The sequence below is a fragment of the Betta splendens genome, chromosome 22 (genome assembly GCF_900634795.4).
Source record: "Betta splendens chromosome 22, fBetSpl5.4, whole genome shotgun sequence".
Taxonomy (NCBI): Eukaryota; Metazoa; Chordata; class Actinopteri; order Anabantiformes; family Osphronemidae; genus Betta; species Betta splendens.
The window spans coordinates 5,858,472-5,884,021 of record NC_040900.2 but is presented as its reverse complement, the minus strand read 5'-3'; the positions used below and the strand labels follow the sequence as shown (position 1 = coordinate 5,884,021).

General features: G+C 46.8%; 1 protein-coding gene and 1 long non-coding RNA gene across 5 annotated transcripts; one reads left to right on the top strand and one right to left on the bottom strand.

The window, feature by feature from the left end:
* Positions 1 to 5,791: 5,791 nt before the first annotated feature.
* On the bottom strand, positions 5,792 to 11,561 carry LOC114848319 (uncharacterized). Of its 3 annotated transcripts, none has more exons than XR_003784417.3 (3): positions 11,423 to 11,561; positions 7,062 to 7,261; positions 5,792 to 6,857 (listed from the first exon to the last, which is right to left on the bottom strand). It is a non-coding gene; the product is annotated as an uncharacterized LOC114848319 (long non-coding RNA). The 3 variants fall into 3 exon arrangements; XR_008693635.1 differs by having other exon boundaries at positions 7,062 to 7,241; positions 11,423 to 11,539; XR_005897212.2 differs by lacking the exon at positions 11,423 to 11,561 and adding an exon at positions 7,853 to 10,806.
* Positions 10,857 to 24,485, top strand: ddhd1a (DDHD domain containing 1a). 2 transcript variants are annotated; one of them, XM_029138732.3, is made up of 14 exons: positions 10,857 to 12,008; positions 13,078 to 13,254; positions 15,878 to 15,979; positions 18,042 to 18,170; positions 18,676 to 18,823; positions 19,830 to 19,939; positions 20,028 to 20,134; positions 20,217 to 20,479; positions 20,620 to 20,695; positions 20,810 to 20,959; positions 21,044 to 21,108; positions 21,190 to 21,362; positions 21,650 to 21,847; positions 21,953 to 24,485. In XM_029138732.3, the coding sequence occupies exons 1-14, from the start codon at positions 11,285 to 11,287 to the stop codon at positions 22,138 to 22,140; spliced, it is 2,610 nt and encodes an 869-aa protein (XP_028994565.1). In that variant the 5' UTR covers positions 10,857 to 11,284; the 3' UTR covers positions 22,141 to 24,485. The 2 variants fall into 2 exon arrangements, with proteins under 2 accessions (XP_028994565.1, XP_028994566.1); XM_029138733.3 differs by lacking the exon at positions 15,878 to 15,979 and having other exon boundaries at positions 10,860 to 12,008.
* The last annotated feature ends 1,065 nt before the right edge of the window (positions 24,486 to 25,550 follow it).

The following is a 25,550-nucleotide window of genomic DNA, read 5'->3' as shown; positions in this document are numbered from 1 at the left end:
AAGTATGGAAGGGGAAGGTGAGGTACTGGTCATCTCTCAGACAGGATCACATTCAAACGTCCTTACAAATATACACTGATCCGTATTCAAGTGCGTGTGAAACACAGAAGATGGTCATGCAATCATCAGGTGCAGACAAAATGCCAGAACACCAGGCTGGAAGCAAGTCAGATGGAAGGCGGCACGGCCACAAACCCCCGAACCCCAGCATGCACTGAGCCAAGCTGCTTCTCATTTAGAAGTTCCATTACAGAGCACTCACACACACACACACACACACACACACACACACACCACCACCAAATGGTCCTAATTGAACCCTGCCCGCCAAACCTCCACTGATAGCGACTGGAGGACACTCAGCGCGAAGGTGGAGGAGGGAGGGACGGAGGGGAGCGCAAGCGGGTGTTTGTGTTGGGGAGGAAGGGTGGCAGCGGCGATAAACTGTGACCTTCTCCTCAAACTGCAGCATGCCTAATGACGGGCCTGAGTGCTCCGGCTCAAGGTGTCTAAGCCTCTAAATGGAGGGGTATTTTTATCCTCCTCGCTCCAGCGCTGCCGCGCAGCCATCGCTGACGTCCGGCTGCACCGCGGGGCGAGCGAGGACTGGCGAGCTGGCATGCGGCGCTGGCAGTACTCAAGTTCCTGATAGCTTTCAGGGGCCTTTGATGTCCTTTGCATCCTAGCCCCCTCACCGCTCTACACCCCCCACCCCCTCGGCCTCCCCCTGCAGGAAATTGCATTCTGTCCACCGCTATAGCAGATAAATGAGGCAGGAGAGGGACTGCACACTGTCAGCGGCCAACCGGGCCTGTCTCGCGCCGCCACCTGCGCTGCGTTAGCCGCGCGTGCGTCCGCGGGCCGGCCTTGTTCGTATGATCCCACGTTAGCCCACGCCTGTCAGCGTAGCCGCTCGGAGCGCGTGTGTCACAGCTGATGACATCACAATCGCATTCCCTGGGCATTCGAAATTGTCAAAATATAACAGGAATAATTGGGGACAGCTCATGCGAAGGGGATCCCAGTGGAAAAAAAAAAAACCTTTTGCACATGTGCATGTACATGTGTGAGGTCATGGTCTGCGACGTGTGAGATTACGTGCGCCTTGAGGTACACGTCTGAGATCATGGGTGCACGTGCACGCGGCCAACCTCAGCCAGCAAGTATGTTTGATTAGTCTGGTACTATATGGAACATGTTGCACTGTATCAACATGAGTTATAGCTACGAGGTGACGTCTGAAACACAGGGGTACGACCCCACCCTGGAGGAGCTCTTAAATTAAAGGGGGCACAATGCAAAAAACATCTACGTGTGCTTTACATAATGCATCCATCAAATAAATCAGCATGAGCTTACTTCAGAAGTGTAAACTTTTATGTTGCGAATGACTCACGAAGACCATGACCACATTTATTATTTTATACGTTGTCTTTTATGTTGCAACTAACCGTCCCTCCTTTTCACCTCCAGTCTGATGACAAAGACTTTCTGGCTTCAGCTGGAGACAAAGTGCTCCAGCTTTCGAGCAGAGAGTGACCTTTACCAAAGAGAGGCTTAACCAGTCTGCTTACGACCGCGATTACTCTCCTCTTTCTCTTTCTCCACTTCTCTTGATCTTTTCTGTTTTTTTCGTTCTTCCCCCAGACGATGTCGACATTAAGACAAATACAGCTGAGGAAATTTATGGGAAGAAAACAGCTGTCCACAAGTATGTTTGTAACTCTGTTACAGAGCAGAGTCTGCGATGTGCATCAGCAGGATGTCATTGATGTTGTAATTCTAGACCTAGAAACTCACATTTTAAAACCTTGATTAGTCTCTCTTGGTTCCTTTTTCTGTACAGTGGAGAGAGTGTGCTGGAACTGGAAAGAACAAAGAAATCTATATAAAAACACAATAAGAAAGCTTTATTCCATTATTATTATTATTATTATTATTATTATTATTATTATTATTATTATTATTATTATTATTATTATTATTATTATTATTATTATTATTATTATTATTATTATTATTATTATTATTATTATGTTTCTAGCTTCCACCTGACCATTAGTATTTCAATTGTATCAGCGAGTTGCATGTGACAGGTTGTGGGTTTCAGTATTCAGCCATTAATTAAAACTGTCCTCTTTGAAAACCACAGCTTCATTTACTGAGTTGGAGACAAAATAACCCAGCGCTTCGATAACGAGGCCTGAATCCCCACAGCCCTCCACCCCTGCTTCTGTGCAATCACCACCAGTCCCCTCCCAGCAACACTCCGCTGATGGGCGCGATCTTGCATGTGCTGAGTGAGGAGAGCAAGGACGCTGTGTGGTTCTCCCCAGTGTAACACACACACACACACACACACACACACACACACACACACACACCCCATTCCTCCGGAGCATCTCTGCCACACATGACCTTTCATCCTCTCCAGAGCCGCATTACACATCAGCGGATGTCTGATTGACAGGCCGTGAAGATACACCAACGTGGTCTCCATTTAGCTCAAGTACCGCGGCACTAGCGCCTCAGAAACCCCCCCACCCCCCACCCTCCACCCCACGTCCCAGGAGAAAACACACTTGAGCCAAAGTGTTTCGGAGCAGGATGTTTCCCGGGGAGAGAAGGTTTCGTCTCAGGTCAGCGTGCGCTGCTGTGATGGGGGTGCTCTTTCACGAGGCTGTGCTGGGGGGCCGGTCGGCTTATGCTGAGAGGATGGGGAGGAAGCTGAAGACGAGGAGGGGCGGTGAGAAGTGGAAACAAGGCGTGTGGATGTCTGAAGAAGCACGGCGGGGTCGGTGGGGTGGCGGGAGCGGGTCAGCGTGTGGAGGTGGGTGGTGGGGCCGTGGGGTGTCCGGGGGTTACAGAGTTTGAAGGGGGTGCTGAGGGTGTTTAGTCCTGAGAGGAAACATTAGCAAAGCGAGGAGGAAAAGCTGCCAAATTAACTTCTCACCCTTTCAATCACACCCCTGAGAGTTCCTGCTCCACTTTACGTCTCTGGCTCCGCGTTTTGGATAAAGCGGCGCTTTCCTTTTTTTAACCTTTCGTTTCTTTGGCCCTGCGCTGTCGGGAAGCATCGCACCCTCACACCACAACAGGCTCAAACCTAAGATCCTCTACTACAACTACTACATCTCCCTCATGTTGCTCACTGGTCGGCAGCCAATCAGCGGCTGCATCTCTTTTTGCTCACACTCCTAATGTCTCGGCTTCCAACGTGTGCCAAAGTCCTCGCGATTCAGGAATCAAACCCTCCGCTGCGTCATTAAACGCATCATCTCCCAGAGAAAGGAGAGAATCACTCAGCGCATCGCGTCATTCCAGGGAAGGGAACAAAGTGCATGAATGTGGGTTTAGGAGATCACCAGAGGAGTGGAGCAGATGGACTTTCATGACTGGTGCTTTTGTAAACGCATCTGCAGCCCGAGCAGCACGGCCTGGAGTGAGCTAGCGCAGCTAAGACCTGTCAGTCCTCTCTCCTCCTCTCGGCTGTTCGTTCCCACCCTCCCTGACATTCCTACACAGACCCATTCTGGCCTAATTTGTTTGTATTTGTGCATATTTCAGCTTTCCTTGCTTTCTGCTTCACCCCGCTTCTTCACTCACTCACTCCCTCTCTGTCATGTACCAGACCTGGCGGTTGGTGCCTCCTCCTCAGTTCCTTTTCCATCTGAAATAGATGATTAGAGTCATTCTGTAAGACAAATGTAACTTTTCTGGACGCTCTAAATCTGTTTAGGCACATTTAATAGTGTCAATTATTGTGAGGCCAGACAGGGGACTCATGCCTTTCTGTAGCCAGGGCCCTTAATAACATTGGTTACAATGAGAAGCAGATGCTGACCCGCTTGGTCTCTTTGAAAAAAGACATTTGAGTAGCTCTGCTTCTAATTTATGAGTCCCCCTCCACATCTGGAATTCTTTATAATTAAAACATAAACCCCAACGTTCTACTTCCACCTGTCAAATGTTGAGAAGATGAACATAGTAATGGGCTTCTCTTGCGTTGGCAGAGAGATGGAGAGACTGGCTTTGCTTGCTTCTTTCTTTTTTTTCCAGCGGAGGCGAAAGGGCCAATAAGCGGGTGCAAAGAGAGGCCTCCTTTTGTGATTATTTGACTTTGCTTTGGTCTGGTGATACCAAGTGCTCCACGTTTAACCCAAACAGCTAAAAATACATCCAAAGAAGACACTGAACTCACACTTTGTGCAAGTGCTTAGTTCATTCCGAGAATCTAATCCTTTCTGGGGTAGTTTTAAAGGGGAAAAAATGTCTTTTGAAGATTTTTTTTTCTTAAGGTTGAGTTCAAAGTGATGCGAGACAAAAGCATTACAACATGACGGAAACTAAGATTTCCGATCTCACACTCAATGCGAACAGGAAGCATCACGTTCAGGCTTAATAGATTTCCTTTCCATGTATTAGCAAGTAATGAAAGCAAAGAAATGGATTTGCCACGGCTGGCGAATAACATAATTGCCTGTAATAGGGTTTGTTCCAACAGATCAATAGGACCTACACCACGGAGTGTTCATGTGTACGTGTCTGTGGAGGTGTGTGAGAGCAAAGCCTCTCAGGCTTCAAGCTCCCTTCATTAAATCGAATTAAGATCCTGCACCCTGCAGATTAATTTTCTTTGTCTTTTCCTTCTCTTTTCTTCCTCGCCGCCCTCCTCCTCCTCACACCCTCCTTTCTTCGGAGCACAAGACAAAAGCAGCTGTGAGAGGGGCCATCCAGCTTGTGGAGGTTGGAGAGTGCAACTCGTGCAGTTAATCCTGCTGTGAGCACGGCCATGAGGCCAGCATTCCTTCCATTTTCTACACTATTACAAGATCACCATAATTAAGTCCTCAGTGCTAGCGGAGGAACCTGGCCTGAGCACAGAGCGGATCCACACCAGCTTCCTGTGGCTACTGCTGGGAGCGGGGAGGGTCGGCGTCTGAGAATCTGCCCCTAAAAGCACACCTGTAACACTGCAATGGGGGACCTGTGGCCCACACCCCCAGGAAAACACAGCCAGATGCACAAACCCCTGCAGGTATCATGCTCCTGATGGGGGGCCTTGCAAATCTTCCCCCGTACTCTCCTGAAGGCGACCGCCCTCTGCTGCTACCGCTAACTCATCCCGTCAGCTGTGATGAAGCCAGGCAACAACGTCTGCAGGTGTGAGGCAGTAAAAACGAGACCAAAGTAGTTCCCAACAACAACATTAACTCGCGGCCTCAAAGGAGATGGAAGCGGGTGTTTTAAAAGTAAGGAGGCTCCGCTGGTGTCCTAACGGAAAGACACGAGCACAGTGTGTGACAGCGTTGGGAAAAGCGCGGAGCAGCAGGAAGGGGAAAATTAGCTAAACAGGGTAGAAGTAAGTTGTGCATAAGAGAAATGGGATGAGAGGAGGCAAGAGGAGCAAACTACTGCACGAGGGAGGGAGAGGGAGCGAGACAGAGGAGGGTCTCTTTGTGGATCATTGGCAGATAATGGGCTCATTAGGCCCAACGTAGCTTTAAAAGGCTGCGGCGCTCTAAACAAACACGGCCGCTGAGGACAGGGTCCAAAGGGCCCGACATGGAGAGAGATATAATGAGGCCCTCCTTTCCCCACCGACCCAATCAGGTTCCCCCACAGTCGGCCAAGCTGCTTCAATCCAAGCCGCCTCAGCTCCATCACACATGCTGCTCTGATTCTGCTACACCTCCGTTCCACCGTGTGGATTTAAAGCAGATAACTGTTCAGGGCAGGGCTGAGCTTTAGCATCAGAGTAAAATGATCTGAAAAGTCTCCATATCAAACATTGGCCTTGATGCAGTTTTATTGTTCACCAAAGGAATGAAGATAGAGAATGAGTCACACTTTTCCACTTAGTGGCCTCTCCCACTCATCAACCCCCCCATAATACACATGTAGAGTCACACGTGGGATGGTTTTCCCCTCACCCAACACCTGGACTTGTTTATTTTCCATCACCTTATAAAATGTTGCCAACATCACTCTGTGCATCACGCTGTATTAGTCACTCACTGGACTCAGCGTCCAAGCTCTGTCCTCATCGCCAGCGCTCCCCAAAGGCCAATATTGCAAAGTGAAACCCTCAAACGAGGCAAATAAACCGTTTCAGAGACGGCAGGAGAAATGTGAGCTTCAGTGTTTAGAGCTTGTGGTCGAAGGATGCCGTCTCAGCCAAGATGTTTGGGAGAGACTTGACTTCCTATTAAGCAATTGGGGTATGAGCTGCATTCCCGGAGGAGGACAGGCCTTCAGCTGTGTTCACTCAGATGCCACCTAAAGTAAAGAAAAACAACTCTATACAGCAATTGTTTTGATGAATAACAAATTCCTTTAAGGGTCCGAATTGATATTGTGTGACAAAGTGTGTGATTGAAGTGGCCCGTTGCAGCATTAGGCACCGTGGCTGTTCGCAGTAACACAAAGCAGTGCGCCTTGAACTCCTTTGTAATCAGCTCGGGAAAATACTGAGCATCACCATCCAACTATTGAAACTACCACAAGATTTATAGTGAGAAGGAGAGCGGCTGCAGTCCTGTTCTCGAGGAAGCCAAAATGTCTTCTCCTTGGCTCCCATTACCCAATGTTTGCGATTGTTTGTCTTTATTAATTCCAATATATTGCTCTAAGAAAAGCAGGACGGCATTACTTCACAGGACTGAAAAATGGAGGTATTGTGAGGGGGGCCGGAGCAGTCTGTTCATCTCCAGCTGGTTCCCTGCTCATCATGCTGAGAGCTAACATGAAACACACTCACGCTACGGCCTCCTCACGAACATCTGACATCCATTAAAGACACCAATGGAGAACCGAGCCTCTGAGGGGACTTGCGGTCCCATCTCTTCGCTCCTCTCCTATAAAACAACAGAAGAGAAGGGGGAGGATAGGACAGAAAGAAAACGGAGACGAGAAATTGGAGCGAACTTGGGCAACGTTGCAGGCTTTTCATCTTCTAGGTGGGCAACCAAATATTTTAACTATGGACCTATTTCGAATTAAGCTAATGTGTAGAAGCATGCAGTTTGGCAGACGCGTCCTAGTCTCAGGCTGGTGCATACCTGTTGTTGAGGGTCCCCAGGCCCTTCTGTAAAAACATTCCAAAGCTGTCTGTGGCATACGTCTAATCACTGGGAACCTTCCTCTGCCCGGATAAGTCAACCCCGATGGTGTGAAACATCGTCTGAACACACCAGAGAGTGGCCCAACACGTGTAGACCTCCACGCGGGGCCACGGAGGTCTGCAGGGCACAGCAATCACCTTGTAAATGACAGATCGGAAAGAGACAGTTTGGGATTCATTAATGAACACAATATGTAGTTTCCTTAATCAACATGAAAACAATAAGGTGTAAAAAGGACAGGTTGTAGTGTAAGATCAGGGTGTCTATACACTACTTACTACTACTACTTGATATGCATGAAGCCCAGCGAGAGGGCCATAACCCCCCACCACCACCACCACATGGACCCCCACACACATCGGAACACAGACAGACAGAAGGATAACGAGGAGCGAGTGTGAACGAGGGGAAAGACACACCTCGTTAATCTTTCTGGCACTTTCCACTCTGCGGCTGCCTGTTTTACCAGCAAGTTTACTTTTATGCGGAGGTGAAAGTGACAGATACTCAAACGGCCGCCTCAAAATGCAAAATGGTCCACGTCACCCGCAGGTAATAATTTACACAGTTTGCAATTTGCATGTTATGTTTTTCTCGCCCTCCCCATTGCTCTTGTCTCCTGGAGTGGAGCTCCCAATGTGTTTGGACACATACAGTATCTTGCTTGGCACGTTGAGAAGTGGCTCTGGTCTATTATGACATGCTGAGGCCGACTCGTCCAAACTTACATGCACGGTTCCTGTGTTTTCCTGACAGGCTTGCTGGCTGAACACGGCCCTCGGGAGTGTTCTGCCTCATTCACACCAAGCGAACGAGTTCTGTCCTCCTCGCCAGACGCAGACCCAGGAGGCCGGAGCTACAGATAGAGGGGAAGCCCAGCCCAAGCTGGGGTCCAGCGGGGAGGATATCAGTGGGGGGATGCGAATGACAATGAGTCTGGCAGCACTGGAGTCGCCAGGCAGTGGGTGCCGTGTGCTGGAGTCAACCGTCCCAGTCGCCCACCTGGAACCTGGAGCCCAGACGGGCTGTGGGAGGTGGAGCCACTGGCTTGAATTTTAGGAATCCCGGCCCACAAAGATAAACCAAAGCTGTTGAGTGTCCGCATTGAATCCCACCCCATTGGTGACCTTCGCGTGTCCTCCTTCCTTATTTACCCACAACCTGTCTTGCTAAATCCCCGTCTGTTTGCGCTCTTCTATTTCCAGCTCCTCCTCTTTTTTCGAGACCTTCAATGCGACGCCCAGCCATCTCCACCTAAAATCGCTGCACTCCAGCCTAATCACCTCTAAACGTGGGTGGAGCCGGGTGGGAGGTGAAAACCACACGTTACATCATGTGTTTACTTAGTCAGGGTAGCTGTGGGGTGACACGGAGAGTGGAGCTGGGGGTGAAAGGTGAAGGATTGGGGAGTAAATGAGTCATGACCAAAACCAAAGGGCTGAATCCGGGGGACAAGGTTGCTTAAACACCAAAAGGTACACAACGCTCTACAAAGACACTGGCATGTCTGTGGTTGCTGAGTGAAAGCCTATAACTTTTCACCTGGGGTTTGTGTGATTGCTAGCGATTTGATTTGAGGTTAATCCTCAGAGACTTTCCAGATGTACACGTCTTGAACACAACACCATAATGTTTCCCAGAATACCGAGTAAGAAGTCTGAGATTATTTGCTATTAATGAAAACAATTAGGGGCTCAAGCTTTTGGTAGCCTGCCAACTACTGCTTCAACATTTTTCCTCCCTTGCAAGTGGAATTTGAACTCTCTACGTTGCTTCTCTTAACACCGTAAACACCCTCTGATCCAGTGTTAGCCGTCTGCTCATGGTCAGCGTCGCCTCGACGTAACTGCCAGCGACATGAGCCACCGATCGGCCTTGTAGTGAGAGATGGCACAGCTCACAGAGGCAGGAAGAACGGCCTGCAAACTGGGATATGATGAGTTAATGGGGACATCCGACATCCTGAGGAAAGTGGAGTGAAGGTTAAACATGAGAAAATAAGAGGTAACGAGGAGACAATGGAAAGTAATGAAAACTGTGGGAACGGCGTGATGGATTTCCATTCAATAATCCCCATCGCCTAGCAACCCATGACTATCCATTGAAGCCGCTGTGGCCTCTGCGGAGACATCAAGCACATTCCAAGAGCTGGCCCAATTATGGGCAGATGAGGGGCAGTTCTCTTTGTTTAAAAACAAAGCCAAAAGTGACACAACTGCTCTTTAAAGGGAGCTCTCACAGCCGTGGCTGGGAGGTGGGGGTGGGGGGGTTACAGTGGGTTGGGGAGGTGACCAGCTGGTTATAAATATCTACTTGGTCAGTTACTGGAAGGAAAATGTGTAGTTTGTTTGTCATTCGCTCGTCCAGGTGGTGGGACTGGTGGTTGCAAAACATCAGAGGAGACAAAGAGAGAGAGAAAGAGGGCGAGCGAGAACAATCTGCTTGAGTTTGTCTCTCACAAATGAGGAATTTGACTGATTGTTCTATGAGAGCCACATGTCATCCTGCAGCATAAACCTGCAGCGAGGGAAAGTTCTTGGCAACGTTTCAATGCACATTTAACTCTGTGATTATTCTGCTTGTACGCATTAGATAGCAATGTGAATTAGTTTTGCAGTCGGAGTTACATAATGCTAGAGCAACTTCTAGCAGCGGCCATCTGGAAAATAATAATATTGCAACATTAATGTTCTAATGGTAAAAATGTTCTAAGGCTGTTCTCAAACAAAACCATGAAATGCAATTGGAATTTGCATTAATATTTTAGAGAATATCTGTGAAATTGTCCTGCTTTGAATTTATCTTTTGACTGTGAAGTACCTCCAGTGGCCTGAAGATGCCTGTAGTGAGAAACAGTTTCCAGAAACTATAAAAATATCTACAGATGCATCTCAGACCACTTCTGCAATATAACCTCCTTCTCAGATGTCTATTTGTGAGCTCAGCCTTTCCACCCATACATCAGTTTACTAAATAGAGTTAGCCACATTGAACTACGAGCTTCCACTTATTCCAAAGTCTTTTCTGTATCAAAGACATTTACATCCACCTTTTAGCCTGCTGGGGGCATGAATATGATACTAAAAAGACACATTGGGGGTGATGTCACACTTCAATAATGTCCATTGTGCAAGTGGCTGTTGATGGCCAGAAGCATGGAGCGTTGGACTGCAGAGGGGCGGGACAAGTTTAAAGTTTAATTCCCACTCTGCAGTAAATTAGAACACAGCGGGGTAATGTCTGTTTATTCCAAATACAGCTGCCTGGGCCTCTCTCCTGTACCCCCCCCCCCCCCCCCCACAGACCACACGGCGGGCTCAGCATCACCTGGACCAGTAGTATACACACAAATACAAACAAACAGTACACAAGACACACATTATGCAAACACATGCGCTCGCATAAACTAACAAATGGGGCACAGGCATTTATACACACATCTGTGCGCAGATGCCAAAACAAGATTTTTTAATAGCTCATTTTGTGCCACCAAATGAGACCAGCTATGTAATGAATAGGTATTGTCTGCCCTCTAGTGGTAAATAAAGGGATTGCAAGTTGATCGATAAACATCTAAAGACGTCTATTGCCATCTAGTGGAGAAAGAACAACATTGCATTAACAACGTCACCGTTCCCAACGTGCGCGTCCACGAGAGAGTCCCGTGACCAACGCGTCAGGTGCTGTCATGACATTCACACGCAAACTACAGCAGCATCGGTGTATGCGAGATTTGTTAGTACGACGAATTAACCCCATACGATAGCCGGATCCGACATAACTATGGTGACTGTACAATTCCCAGCGACGCTGACGGAGAAGTGTTTTCACGCATGTTTATGTTAGTTAGTTAGATTAAAAAAAACGTCAAACGGGATTTCCGGTTGTAATGTAATGTAATGTAATGAGGCGTGCTAGCAGGTTAGCTGTGGAGTTTTACCGGCTCCGTTAGCTTAGCTCGTTAGCTGGCAAGCTAGCGGGCTGGCGTAGCTGCGGCGTAACCGAGGAGCCGTGCAGCGTGTTCGGGTGGTTTTTCCAAACATTGCCCAAATGTTCACGTTAGCGCCGACTGGCACGGCGTCCCGTGAAGCGGTGGGCGGCGTTTACCGGTGAGGTGGCAGACGACGGGGTGGCGGCGAGATCGGGTTGCTCGCGTAGTTATGAGCGGTTTCAACGTTTCAGCCCAAAGCTCCACGTTAAGCTCGGCTTTGCTCGCCGACGGTAAAGGGTCGCCGGGCGGCATAAACGCCACCAACAACAACGACTGGGACTTCCCGAACCCCAATGTGTTTTCCTACTGTCAAGTGATGATGGACGAGACGATGCAGCCGGGTATGTCGTCCGTCCAGGCGGGGCTGGACGGACACCTGCCGCTCCTCCACGGCCCCCAGGGCGGGCTGCTGCTGGACCTGGCGTCGCCCGACGCGTACCTCCGCGACGGCTCTCTGGAGTTCGGCGACAGCGACGCGAACGGCGCCGGGCCGCTGTTCGAGAGGAGGAAGCGGTCGCGGTCCAACAGCTCCAGGCACCGCTTCAACGAGGTGGTCACGGAGCTCGGTCCGGAGGAGGTCCGGTGGTTCTACAAGGAGGACAAGAAGACGTGGAAGCCGTTCGTGGGCCACGACTCGCTGAAAGTCGAGCAGATGTTTCGGAAATACTACGAGGCGAACCCTGCGGCAGAATGCGAGGACGCGGCGGGGGGCGATGGGCTGAATGGTGCAGTGAGGACCAGCGGCGTGCACGGGGACTCCCTGGACACGTCCACGGTGTCGGATGAGAGGGACCCGGAGAGCTCCGATGTCTGCGCGGAGCCCGTCTGCGTCCGAGGAGGGCTGTACGAGGTGGACATCACGGAGAGGAAATGCTACCCTGTCTACTGGAAACGTGAGCATCACCGGTGCCTATAACGTGTTTATGCTGCGTCAGACGCAGGTTATGGCAGGTTTGGAGAGCATCTCCAAAAAGCGCGTGTGTTTATACACTTTGCGTTGTGTTGTGCGTTGTAAGGGCTGACAGCAGACTGATAAATGGCCCACACCTCTTTTTTTAGGGACTTGCTGCAGCCAGCATCTCTCCCCGATCCCCCAAAACCCCACAACCAGCAGCTAATTATTCATTCTGTGTAGGGAGCTGCTGAGTCCTGCACTGTCGTGCCTCCTCTCCACTGGCTAAGTTAGTCTGACTTCTTTCCGAGAGCGTCTGAACCACTGGGGAAGCCGGACCGTCTTCGCCGATACTGCTAACTAATTCATGGATAATTCCGGGAAAAGGCAGGGAACAAACGCAGGCGATTGCTACAGAGCCTCAGGAAGCATGACCTCGATGAAAGGCTTCACGGGTAACTGGTTCTGTGCACGTTTAGGGATAAATTACATTTAGACAAGCGCTGCTTTTGTGAATTTTAACGGTTGATGTGCTGCCTCGGCTCATGTTAGGACCTGATTCACTGCTTTTAAACTAAAATAGACTGTGATGCTTTATATCATTCATTTGGGTTTGTATTTAATAGAACTCGACACGATGCAGGGGATGAACTTTACAAACTTATCTGCTTTGACCAAATATGAATCCCCCCCTGACTAATGAGAGTACTATCTACTGTTAACCCCTATCAGTAATGTGTTTTTCTTGTATGTTTATCTTGGTCATTGTCGTGAGGCCTCTCTCTCTTGAGATGAGCTGACATCAACGGTTTGACTGGACAAACAGGCTTTTACCCTCTCACCACTACACTATTATTTACCACTGCCTCTCAAAAAGTTAATCAAAACTGGCCTTGCTTTATGTGCTACTGAGACTTGGCCCTCCTGGAATTGCCACAGTTACTGAGTCAAATGGAAATCAGTTTATTCATCTGAAACACAGGAGTCCATTAAGTGGCTGTAATGGTAAGTTATGCAAATATGAGTTATTATTGTTGCATTTATGATTAAATTTGTTTGTTTACTTTCAGAGCAAGACCACATTCCAGTGATGAGAGGCCAGTGGTTCATTGATGGCAGCTGGCTCCCGTTAGAGGAAGACGAGAGTGACCTCATCGAGCAGGAGCACCTGAACCATTTTCGTGGGCAGCAGATGCAGGACACGCTCGAGACGGATTTGGTCGTCAAGACCGTCGACAGCAAAGATGGTGAGAGACTAGGAATGTCAACGAATGCTAATTTTAGTGGAGCAGAGTGCTGTAAATCCATAAGGATGTAGACTATGATGCTGTAAGGTCAGTAAAAGGATAAAATGCACCCATAGGTGATACCTCTAATGTAAATACCCTTGAAAAACATTGTGGTCCATTAATGGCGAGTAATGCGACACCCGTGCCCACTGTACTGCACTACTGATGCATAGTCAGGCAAATAAACGGAGCAGGTGCCGGGACTCGCGTGTAGCTAGGTTTTATTATGTCATCGTCCTAGTGCAAAGCAGGTGCAGCTCATACGTTGTGCCAAGTCCCTCGCTCTCGGCCCTCGATTCAGCCGTCTCCCTGCAGCAGCCAGATTCCCGGCACCTTTACTGCCATTGCATGCGTGGGCGTGTGCATGTGGCAGATAAATAAAGAGGCTCGGCGAGAACAAGATGCAGCAACTGTTGGAGAGTGAGAGAATGCGTTTAGCGTGCGATAGGAACTGTGCTGCGAGTGTTCGGTGGAGGAACAGTCATCAAAGCATCATCAATGTAATCCAGTCCACAAATATCTAATAACTACCTGTAATCCATGTAAGGACATACAAAAGCATTAATAACACACCTTCACATCATAAACCGGTATTGATGCTAGCAGTTCTGGGCCGGGTTCTGCTTGCCTCAGCTTGCTTTCTGACGTACATAATCCTTTGTATATTAATCCAGAGTTGTAAAAGGCAGAGGTAGCAGAAGAGTGGTTTCATTGGCTAAAGACCGTGAGGCCATTGATGTACCATGTGTGTTTACATGTACACATGATATGCTAAATGATCTTTATTTGATCAGACATAAACAGGCAGAGGGCACTGGAAGGGCACGCCGCTTGTTTAGTGTCACTCGAAAGGACCCTCTAATGTAAAACTGTATAAACTGACCTAAAGTAGTGGGTCTGATTTACCATGAAAGTAAAACGTGAAGCACCTGGAGCTAGAAGAATCCTCAACTGCACTGATGAATAGACCGTAAAGCAGGAGGCTGACATTACTGCAGTACATGCGTTCTCCATGCTATTTTCTAGCCTCCCTGTCTCCACTGTCTGCGCCCCCCCCTCCTTGTGCTTCAGTAGCTCCCTGAGATGAAAGGTTAGTGAAGCAAAAGACATATGGTAGGCGTAGCAGCGTGCTATGCAGAGTTAACATCACAATGTGTGAAGGACTGCTCCTACAAAAGGTGCAAAATGTCTCATCTGCTGATGCTTGATGAGATGCAGATAAAGGAACAAAGGCATGATGCAGTCAACCAGGTTTAAAGCCAGAAATAGACGCTGGTAGTTCTTACAGTTTCACATCTCCAGCTGCGTCTACATGTTAAGCTTGTTGTTTGTGATCTATAAACCCTATACGATAAAGTGTAGTCCGCAGTCATATAAATGCTATTTCAGCTCAGATTGGAATGGAGAGAATATTTAAATAGTAAATTTGTGTTTTTAAGCCCTGGGCAGTAGAACATATGGGGCGTGTCCCATAGTTTCCATAATAGAGGTGGCTGCATTATCTGCATAGCACATGTGGTATTTTAAGATAGGCAACACCCACAAGCTTTCTTTGACAAATAATAGTCTGCAGCGCACTGACTTAAGACTTTACATACGCTTGAAGGAACCACAAGTTTATTATACAACTAATAAGAAGTTAGCAATTATTTGAAATTACCAGGCGGTAAGAGAAAATCTCTAACACACGACTCCTGCTTATTCACATGGATGGAGAAGTCAGGACTATTGAGCTGTAATAATAATACAGGTTTTCTGATCCTGATTAGTGGAGCATTCTGTGCAGAGTCAGTGTTCCAGTCATCAGGGGATTCGCCAAATAGCTTTTCGAGCAAGCAAACGTCCTGTGCACTCAGCAGGTCTGCTCCTCCTCCTCCTCCTTCCACCTTTGCTGAAGGAGGCACTCCTGGTATTTGCAAGTCTGACGTCTGTGTTATCACAGAAAGAACAATTTAGCCGCCTCTTGTGTGGAGACTTGTGCGATTTGATTAGCAAATGCTGAGGAGACATTTGTAAGCGTCAGCACAAGCAAAGAGCTTCCTTTACAACAGATTTGATGGGTTAATTCATCCAGATTTATTTCAAGTCTTATTTTGTTGTTGTGTATTTTGTTGTGCTTAAGATACTGTAAGATAAGATTTTTATTTTAAGTTATTTAAAGTTTTTGATTTGTGTTTGATATCATGTAGTCCATGCATGTGTCCCATCGTTCATTTAAATATAAAAAAATTTGAATATAATAATTAAATATTAGCCAAACTTCTTATTATCAGTATATTTTTGTGGGGGGTTGATATTTTGAAGGAAAGTTGGGCATGTTGATGTTTTGACAGTGTATTCCTGTAATTCAGACGCTACCGCCGTCATCTGGGTCACATGTCAACCAGCGCTGCATCGTGGGCTGCCAGGCTGCTTTCCGTGACGCACTCTTTAGCTGCGTTTGCGTGGCTGTGCCCGGTCCAGGCTGTAACCCGATGGCAGCGCTGGTTGACAGGTCGACCCGTTAACCAGCGGTGGCGGCGGTGGCTGGTGTGACTGGGTCCAGGGCCACGGCCTTTACTGACTTTGTGCCGGTTGTTAGTTCTCTCCCACCTGCCCCCTTTCTACCTACCTTTTCTGTTCAAATGGAGCGGATATCAGACCAGCGCTAAAGCTACATGTCACAAGCGCAAACGCTGCCAAGGTACTGTACAAATCCCATGTTTTCCTTGTACTTCTGCTGTTTTAGACCTGCTAGCTCACACCCTCTCTTCTGTTAGGTCCTGGGTTCATGGAGCTAGATTTTCTTTTTGTTAGCAGTTCCAGCCTTTGAAAGCTAACATTTTAAGCTAGACCTAGGCTCAGTTATAAAACTGCATTAAAAGTGATTTTAGCTGTTCCCAGATCTGCATTGCAGCCTTAACTGGGCCTAGATACTAGAACTTCTCCTTTTGTGTTGTGACCCAGTGTTTGGTCCTCCTGTTTCGCTTCTTTTTGAGGACTCATGTCATTCTGTCTAGATAAATAAAAGCTGTAGCATCAATACGCCGCTCCTCAAAAAAGCCACCTTCTTTACCACTTTAACTGCATCATCTCTCGCACTTGTTTCTTTCTCCTCTTCCCTCTGGCATAAATGAACCATCATCACCAGCTCCTCCTCCAAGGGCAATGAAAAAAGCTCTGTGTGGCGAGGAGAGCTATGAACAGAGGGACCATTGTGGCCTTTACTATAGCCTCTAAATATGTTGCGTAGAGTCCCTCTGACACTCACCGCTGACCCAGTTCTGGCTGCATTGACCCTCATCGGAGACTCTGAAGACCGAGGTCTAAATTCAATCAGCCATTTACTCAAGGCTGGTGTTTTATCACCTTCTTCGTGCTTTTGATTTAAGGAGCGCTCGTCATTTCAGTTTCACTTCTTTCCAATCTTTCTTCTATTTTAGCCGCTTCCCTAGTCTTTGCTGATTTTACCATTATCTCTTCATCTTCTGAACACGCTGCCTGTGTCCTACAGAGATGCTCCTTTGACATTAGAGAGTTGGCTCATTAAACCCGTTCACCTGCCAGCTCCTTTGTACATTCCAGGTCCCTGTCTCTGTCCCTTCCTTCACAGTGCTTTGCCTTTCATTGTAAAACAGGAACTCCATCTTACCTGCAAACTAACATTTGATACTTAAGATGAGAGCTAAGCTCCTGTTTTATAGTGGACTTGGTACGGTACCAATGAAGCTCAATAGTCTGAGGTGGTCTTCTGTTTAGATCTGTGTTGCTTTCCTGGTACAGAACCGCCCCCTGCAGTAGGAGGCCACTTTACACTGTTAAGCCAAACTGGGAAGTAAAAGGTGCTTTTCTGAAAGACTGTTTCCTTTTACTGCTGCTGTCATTGTGGTTTTTGGTGCGGTGGTAGAAGTCGAGTACGCATTTCGTTTTCTGTTCAGTGGTTTCATTTGAGGGTCTGTTTGCTTTGAGTCAGACTGCTCTTCCCCTGGATCCTGCTAGTCCTAGCGGTAGTAATTCCTTTTCAACCTGGTTGAACTCAGTGAGCTTTTACCAGCTTTGGTACATTCGTCCTTCCTTGTCCGAGCATTTCTGTTTTGTTGTTTTATTCTCCAAAAAGCATATAATATATTGTGTGGTGTGAATTTGTTGTCATCTTTCCCACTGGATGCCATTACTGCTGTGGGCCTATATGTGCCAAAGCCTTCCACCAATCTCAACGAGATGAACTCGACTGCACAGGACATTAGAAGAACACTGCAGCGATATAAATAACTCTCTCAAGTCAACCAGTGTCATTTATCGCTCCTAGCTTTGTAGCAAGTACTCTTCTACTTCTTGCCATACTTCTGCCCTTACTTGCTCTAGTCATAGCTACAGTAATCATAGTACAGAACTATCTGTGGTTTGCTCAAAATGCTAACACACAAGCAGATCAGACAAGCAAGAGCAGAAATATGCAAAAAATGGTGTGTAATGGTTTGGAGTGTTTATTTTCTCATCTGCAGATCAATGCTACAGACTGCATTTGATTGAGCTCTTTAAAAGGCTGATTGCGGCCTTTGAGTTTTTTTATTACGTGCTCCTATCTCTTCTTCTTTCTGAACTGCCCCTGAAATTAAAAATCATCCCTTGTTAGTGAACTGGTTTCCTAATATTACCTTTTCTCTAGCCAAGTTCCCACACCATCTGCCAGTCTGCCCCCCCACCCCCCCTCTCTGGTCCCTGTCTGTTCACTCGCTCACTCCTCTCTCGTTGCTCTTCCACAGCCATCCACAGTCGAAAGCTCAGTCGGACCCATGTGGACTGGCACAGCGTGGATGAGGTTTACCTCTACAGTGATGCCACCACTTCTAAAATTGCACGAACCGTCACCCAGAAACTGGGCTTCTCTAAAGGTTTGTAATCACCCGTTCACTGACCGAGTTAGTACTATTGGCATATATTTATTTAAACGCGGCCAGTTACAGCGTAGTCTTGACTGGAATCTGATCTACACTCTTTAAGCCATACTATTTATGTTCAGCTTCATCACAGATGATCGGAGGCCGATGTGTCATCGGTTATTTCTCCCCGACACACCAACGCTCAGCGAGGGGAAATCTCTTTAGTTGTGTCCACACAGCAGAAAAGCTCCTTGGATCCTGTTGCCTTACCTCACAGCACATGACTGGGCAAAACCACAGGCTAAATAAAGACATGGCACCCAGTTAACATAATACACATGGGTTTTGGGTCATAGAAAGACTCCATGTCTCCCCTATTACATGTTACTTAAAAGCCATGACTCTGCTATTTATAGCCTTCGAGGGAACAGGCACGTGTTTAACGTTACTTTATAGAAAATAGTGGTATGTATAGGTTCAGTTGACTTCACACCACTGCTTCTGTTAACCCTTCCAGCCTCCAGCAGTGGTACACGGCTCCATCGAGGTTTTGTTGAAGAGGCCTCGCCTGAGGATAGACCCCCTCAGACCACACACATTGTGTTTGTGGTCCATGGGATCGGACAGAAGATGGACCAGGGGCGCATTATTAAAAACACTGGAATGTGAGTTATTATTGATTTGATTGAGGTATTCCATGAAGGCGTATAACTACTGCATTAACTTGGCCTTGAGCCATGGCAGCTTCCATACTACTGCAGTCAGTACAGTGTTTGTGGCCTGGAGCCATGTGTGTCTCTGTGTCACAAAGGTAGAATCAGGCCAATGCCAGCAGCTTAGTCCAGGTAAGCACGTAAAGTAGACCAAGTCAAGCTGCCGAGCACTTGAGCCTCAGTCTCTGGTCTTCAGCGATTACCGCATACATGTTTCCTCAGCCAAGAGGAAAGATTGACCTGGCATGTCTAGCCAGTTCTGCTTTGTTGATTGGGTTCAAACAGGGAAAAAGGGAAATAGGGGGTGGTAACAGTTTAGAGCACTAAGCAGTTTTAGGTTTATAAATATGTGGGACTGTTCCTATAAAATATATTTAGGTAAATATACATGTAGTATTTTAAGCGTACTATTCAGGCAATCCATGTGGCGGCTGCGCTGAAAACTCTAAGCCTCTCAGCATTTAAGTTTGGAGACACACCAGACGTCTGCTAGTCTGTACAGTTTGTATGTGGTTTTATTAGGTCCATTTAGGACCAATCCCCTGAAAGCCTCGCTCAGCCTCCTCTTACCCATGTCAACACTGTATTTAGTCTTTGTGTATTTAGTCTATCCTGCAATCTAATTGTTCCCCCTAATGCACTGCTGCGGTGGAGCCATTGTGCGTGTGCTGCAGGGAGAAAGCTGTTACATGAGTGAACTGTGAAATGGGCATCATTCTTCTCTTCTAGGCAGCTATTAAAGTCTCTACAAATGCCAGCTTCCCAGTCACACTGTAATGGAGCCGGTTATATGTAGATGATGCTATACTCGTCATTATCTGCGGTTTCTTTGTCTGCTGCCCAGACAATGTGAAGATGCTGTTTCCAAGGCCCTTTATTGCACATCTGACAGCCAGATACACAGAGCAATAAAGCGTGCAGTCTCCTCACGTATCCTCCTTTTTATTTGTCTGTTTAGGCTGAGGGAGGGCGTGAGGAAGATGGAGGAAAAGCACTTTTCAGAGCACAATGACGAGCATGTGGAGTTCCTGCCGGTTGAGTGGCGCTCCAAGCTCACACTGGACGGAGGTTTGAGGGCTTTTACAGCAACCTTCAAATGTTCTCCACCTCTAATCTCTGTATGTTTCCAAGTGTGATTGTTGGTGTGTTTCTGCAGACACGGTAGACTCCATCACACCAGATAAAGTAAGAGGACTTCGAGATCTCCTCAACAGCAGTGCTATGGACATCATGTACTACAACAGCCCTCTTTACAGGGACGAGGTGAGAATTCTCCTCTTAAAACTGTAATCTCTGCTGATTTAATGATTCTTCCATGAACCCTCTCCACTTCCTGTCTCGCCAGATTACCAAGGGCCTTACACAGGAGCTAAACAGACTATACACACTATTCTGCTCCCGGAATCCAGAGTTTGAGCAGACGGGAGGCAAAGTGTCCATAGTGGCTCACTCTCTTGGCTGCGTTATCGCTTACGACATCATGACAGGATGGGACCCCGTTCGATTCTGCCTGCAGGAGCATCACGACGTGGAAGAGGAGCTGGACTTGCACTGGATGTCCTACGAAGAGCAGCACCTGCTGGAGCAGCAGCGGGTCACAAGAAATAGGTAGAGATTGTCAGTGTATGGCTTAAGGAGTTCAGAAGCATAAAACCTTCAATAAGTCTTCATAAAAAATGCATTACCCACATTGTCAGGGTAGACTGGTTTGCTTTTGTAGTTTATAGACACCTGTTTGTTTTTACCAGATTACGTGAACTGGAAAATCAGCTGCTCGCACTGGAGGCCTCTAAACCTTCTGCACCCCCAGCCCTTAAATTTAAGGTAGTAATTACTGCTTTGTTAACAGCAATTAACTGTTGTGGTTTGGCACACTTCCTCATATAATCATACTGTAGCTCAGCCAATCTACTTATCTCTTTACCTTCTGTATTACAGGTGGAGAACTTCTTCTGCATGGGTTCTCCTCTGGCCGTCTTTTTGGCCCTAAGAGGCATCCGTCCTGGTACCAGTTGCCACCAGGACCACATCCTGCCCACCTCTATATGCAGGCGGCTCTTTAATGTCTTTCATCCTACAGACCCTGTGGTCAGTGTCCCTTCAGTTCACTGTGATAAATATTCATCTAGTGATGTCTCTGACTGTAAGTTAGCTTAAGCGTTTGCTTTCCAGGCCTATAGGTTGGAGCCCCTTATCCTCAAGCATTACAGCAATATTGCACCTGTTCAGATACATTGGTAAGGACTCACAGGCTTTTACACAAACTGAATATTTGTCTGAAGAGTGTCTCTTCTGAGAATTCTGGGTTTGTTTTCCAGGTGTAGTGCCATTAACCCCACACCCTATGATGAGATTCAGCCGACCTTTCTGAATCTGGTCAAAGACCCGACGTCAGACAGCGAGAGCATCCCCAGCCCGAGCACGTCTCCTGTGCTTCCCCGCAGACACTATGGCGAGTCCATCACCAGCCTGGGCAAGGCCAGCATACTGGGTAGGAAAGCAAAGAAATAAATGCTTCCCCTTTTAATACACATGATGGGGAAATAATATAAGTATAGAGATGAGCAAATTAAAATAAACTCTGGAGATTGGGCTCATTCCCTAAACAAAATCTCTCCAGGTTCAAAATATAATGTAATGTGGAACACTCATGATAGCAAAACAGTGTCAACAGTGCCACCATGCGGACAAATAGTGAATAGCTTTATTCAAACCTATGTGAAAACTGGGTTTATTGAGAATCAATCTCCCTGCTTATGGATCCTTTTTCTAATGCAGGAGCTGCGAGCATTGGGAAGGGCATTGGAGGCATCCTCTTCTCAAGGTTTTCCCGCTCCAACAGCCAGCCCTCAGTGTCTTTAGGGCTGGAGGGGAGCGCAAACGCTGAGGAGGAGGAGCAGAAGACATCGGAAAGCCACTCAGCGTATGGTCTCTCAACCATGGCCCGACCCACCTCGCCCACCGCAGACACACTGCGTTAGTCCACCAAGCTGTTCAAACATTATTCTCCTTTTGATTCGAGGAATTCTTGTGAATGGAGCCATTATTAACTCTCAAATGTCCTCTGTTTCTGTCTCATAGTGGAGCTTGAGCGGCGCGTTGACTTTGAGCTGCGAGAGGGACTAGTGGAGAGTCGCTATTGGTCAGCGGTGACCTCGCACACAGGATATTGGTGCTCCCACGACATAGCGCTCTTCCTGCTGACCTTCATATACAAGCAGAAGATGACGCCCTCCGACCCGGCAGAAGAAATCGTCGAGCCAGACTGAAGCAGCACATTCATTACAACGCACACGCTTGATCGGCGTCTGATAAAGGGTCGCGTCATCTTCTCAAGATGTCATTTATTTTTTATGCACACAATCTGCTCAAATACTCTTGCAATCTTATTTTTTTTGCAGTTTTCCTGTGATTTAAATCTTTCAGACATATAGCTGATACTGATAAACTGCTGTCAACTCAAGATGTGTATATTTTCTCTATTTTATAGTTTGTACACAATCATTCACCCTAAGGGTGACAGCGTTGGACCAGGACCCCTAAGGAGGTCTACCATTTGCCAGTATGACTACAAAGTACCTGTAAATTATTAGTCTTGTGGTTTTTAGATTTGAAATCTAGACGAATCGAGGTGTAACGTCCCCCAGTCCCGAACCTTTTCTCAAATCAAAGCCGCCACCACTTGCTTGACCATCAGTCGCTGAGGCTTGAACCTCTGGGTCTGATATTTTTCTGTTAACTGAATGAGAAACCTAACAACCCACTAGTATCGGTTTGTTTTTAGTTGTGTTTTTGTGTTTCTTTTACTAATGGAGACAACAGTTACAGATCAACACCAGACTGATATCTTTACTTTTCACTGTCACATTTATGTACAGATGTTTACAACTATGGAGGTGGTGGTTATGAGGCCTGTCTTTGCTTCTACGCTGAGTCATGGGGAACATTTACCTTTATATTCATATCCAGATGAAGTCCGTGGTACTAGAGGTATTTTTCTGAAGTTAAAAAGTTAAACAGACCTATTTTTCCTAGGTATTTTCAAGTGTTGTGTGGCGTAAACCTGGATCTCAGCCCAGACAAGTTGAACTCCACCTACATACAGTAGCCAAAATCTTGTATGTGTCTAGCTTGTTAGCTGCTAAGCTTTATTATTGCATAGGCAAATCCCTGTCAAAGAAATGTAATAGGCCTTGGGACAAAAGTAGATTTGTTGTTCTGATGTTTATGTAATATATTGCATAGCGTATTATATCTTGTTTGCCTTTTTAGGGGGATTTGTGGCTACTTCACACTTTCCCCTTAGGAGCAGTGGACATGCTTGTCATTTTGTCTACGTGCTTATTTTCCAGTCACTATTTGTGTACTGTAGTTACCTAATTAATGGTACAAACCTTAATCCAAATGGAAAAAGCTCAACTAATTCTGCTGTATATTATTTGGGGTTTCTTAAAATACCTTTTGAATGATTCTTGCCTTAGGTTTGTTGGAATGAAAGGAACTTTTTCTAATGCCGTGACAAAGCAATAATTATGCAGAAACCGGACGTCTGGCTCACTTTGCATGTTCTCTGTTAATAGCAAGTGGATGTTTGAACAACAGGGTGTTGCAGAGTGCCAACACACAAGTAACTTCATCATTCTTACTATGTAGAAGAAAACAAACCCTCATGATGTTTATGAATTTCAAAAGACACGTGCAGCAGATGAGAACCTGGAACTTCCCCTTAGATTTGTGTTACATGTGACGGACTCGAATGCTGTCGCTGTCAAAGAGCTTGTTTTTTTTTTTTTGACTTTGAGCAAACTGCTGCTTTTACTGTTCCACACAATCAAGGGCTGTAAGAGGTCCCCTGCTGAATGGAAGCAGTGTAGTTTGAAGTCCTACTTGCTCAAGCGCCGCTGCCTTTTCAGAAGTGTTTCCACATTTAATCTGGTAGATTTCACACATTCACCTGCCATGAGTTTTACGGATGCTACGTAGAGAACGTCCCACGGTCAATTTGGTTTATTCCTTTTTGCTGAGCATGTTTCACACTTCAGCAGTAGAAAGCAGTTTTAACATTACGCGGACAACAGGCATGTAATGCAGATATCTATTTAATAACACGTCCACTGTGCTTGATTCACACGGATATTTGTCACCATGTTTGCTCTGCTTGCTAAGAAACTGAGCTGTAGAGAATCTGAACCTCGTCAGCACACATTACACTTACTTGAGCATTTATGCACAGCATTTTGAATGATGTCACATTATGAAAATAGCATATATTTCTGTTTTGTACATAAAACACTGTCTAGGCCATTACTGAGTGAACGATTCCGGTGCTGTTGCAGGTGTGTGGCCAGTCTGTTAAATGTTCCGAGGTTAATGCAGGGCAGCCTCCAGAAATATGTAACCAGCACAAGAAACAGAAATACTTTGGATGTATTGAATGAAATGTGTTAAATTTGTGTCAGGCTCCACTGTTGCGCTAACTTTGATACCTGGGAAAGCGTTTCTTTGTCTGTCCTCAGAGCTGTGCAATAACCCATGCCTGTAATGGATTCTAACTGCCATCCAAAGCCATGTATTTATTTCATTTGATTAAAGCATTTCTTTTTTTTTAATACCACGCCGACTACTTTTACTGTGGTGCCTCGCGTGTAATGTTCGAGGGGAAAAAGTTGGAACTTCTCGTAGGAGGAGGTTGAGATCTCATTTGCACACTTTGTAGGACAATAGAGCCGTTTGTTTTGTGTGAGGCTCACGTCAGATGCCCCCCCCCCTGCTGTGAGCAACAAAGCTGACCTATAGATCATGAATAGGCCGCGTTGTGATCCGCGGGCAGTGATGGCTTCCACATGAGCTACTCTGGGAGCAGTTATCGCAGCGGAGAGTCATAAATAATGCAGTTGGCCCTGCTGTTCTGCTTGTGGCCAGAAGAGGTCAGTCAAAGACCCTTTATTGCCCACCTGGTCTGTTTAACTAATTGTTTATAATATCATTTTATTAATTCATCATTTTATTGCTAGGTTAAATTGTCATAGAACAATTTAAAATGCTAACCTAGCTCTAAAATCCCTTTTTAAGTCTCCTAAGTCAGATGGTGTAAAGCTCCCACAGACCTGCCCTCACATCCTCTGTCTCGGCTGCGTCTCCGTCCGCTTTGGCACCTTCCTCCTCATCCACATCAGCAGCAGCCAGGCCAGCTCCCTATCTGCCTCTCCTGCGCTGCATCTGACTGACTCGGCTGTTTACCCCGCAATTAAAACACAGCCTATAAAAGGCAATGGATAAGCTGCCAGACACTGACGAGGGGGTCAGAGTTGGGAGAGAGAGGTTATAAATCGCTTTGATGCCGAGCGTGGACTGGAGGCCCAGATTCCTGAGCTGGAGGACTGGAGCTGAGTGAGTTCACCAGGGGACCGAGCCAGAAACCCCGATGATTCATGGGTCTTTATAGCAGACCACTTGGAGAGTGCGTGTTGTGCTGCTGCGCTGGAGAGAAAGAAGACAGCGGCTTTTGTCTCTGCTTTTCAGCCCAAACATGTCATTTGCGTGGCTGTTTGAAAGCCTCCATGTACATAAAACGCTATTTTTCATACAGGGCGGTGAAGACACAACAACTTGCAGACAATACCTCTCAGGCTCTTGTGATCCTCACACAGACACTGACAATTCATCAGGCAATGTCCCA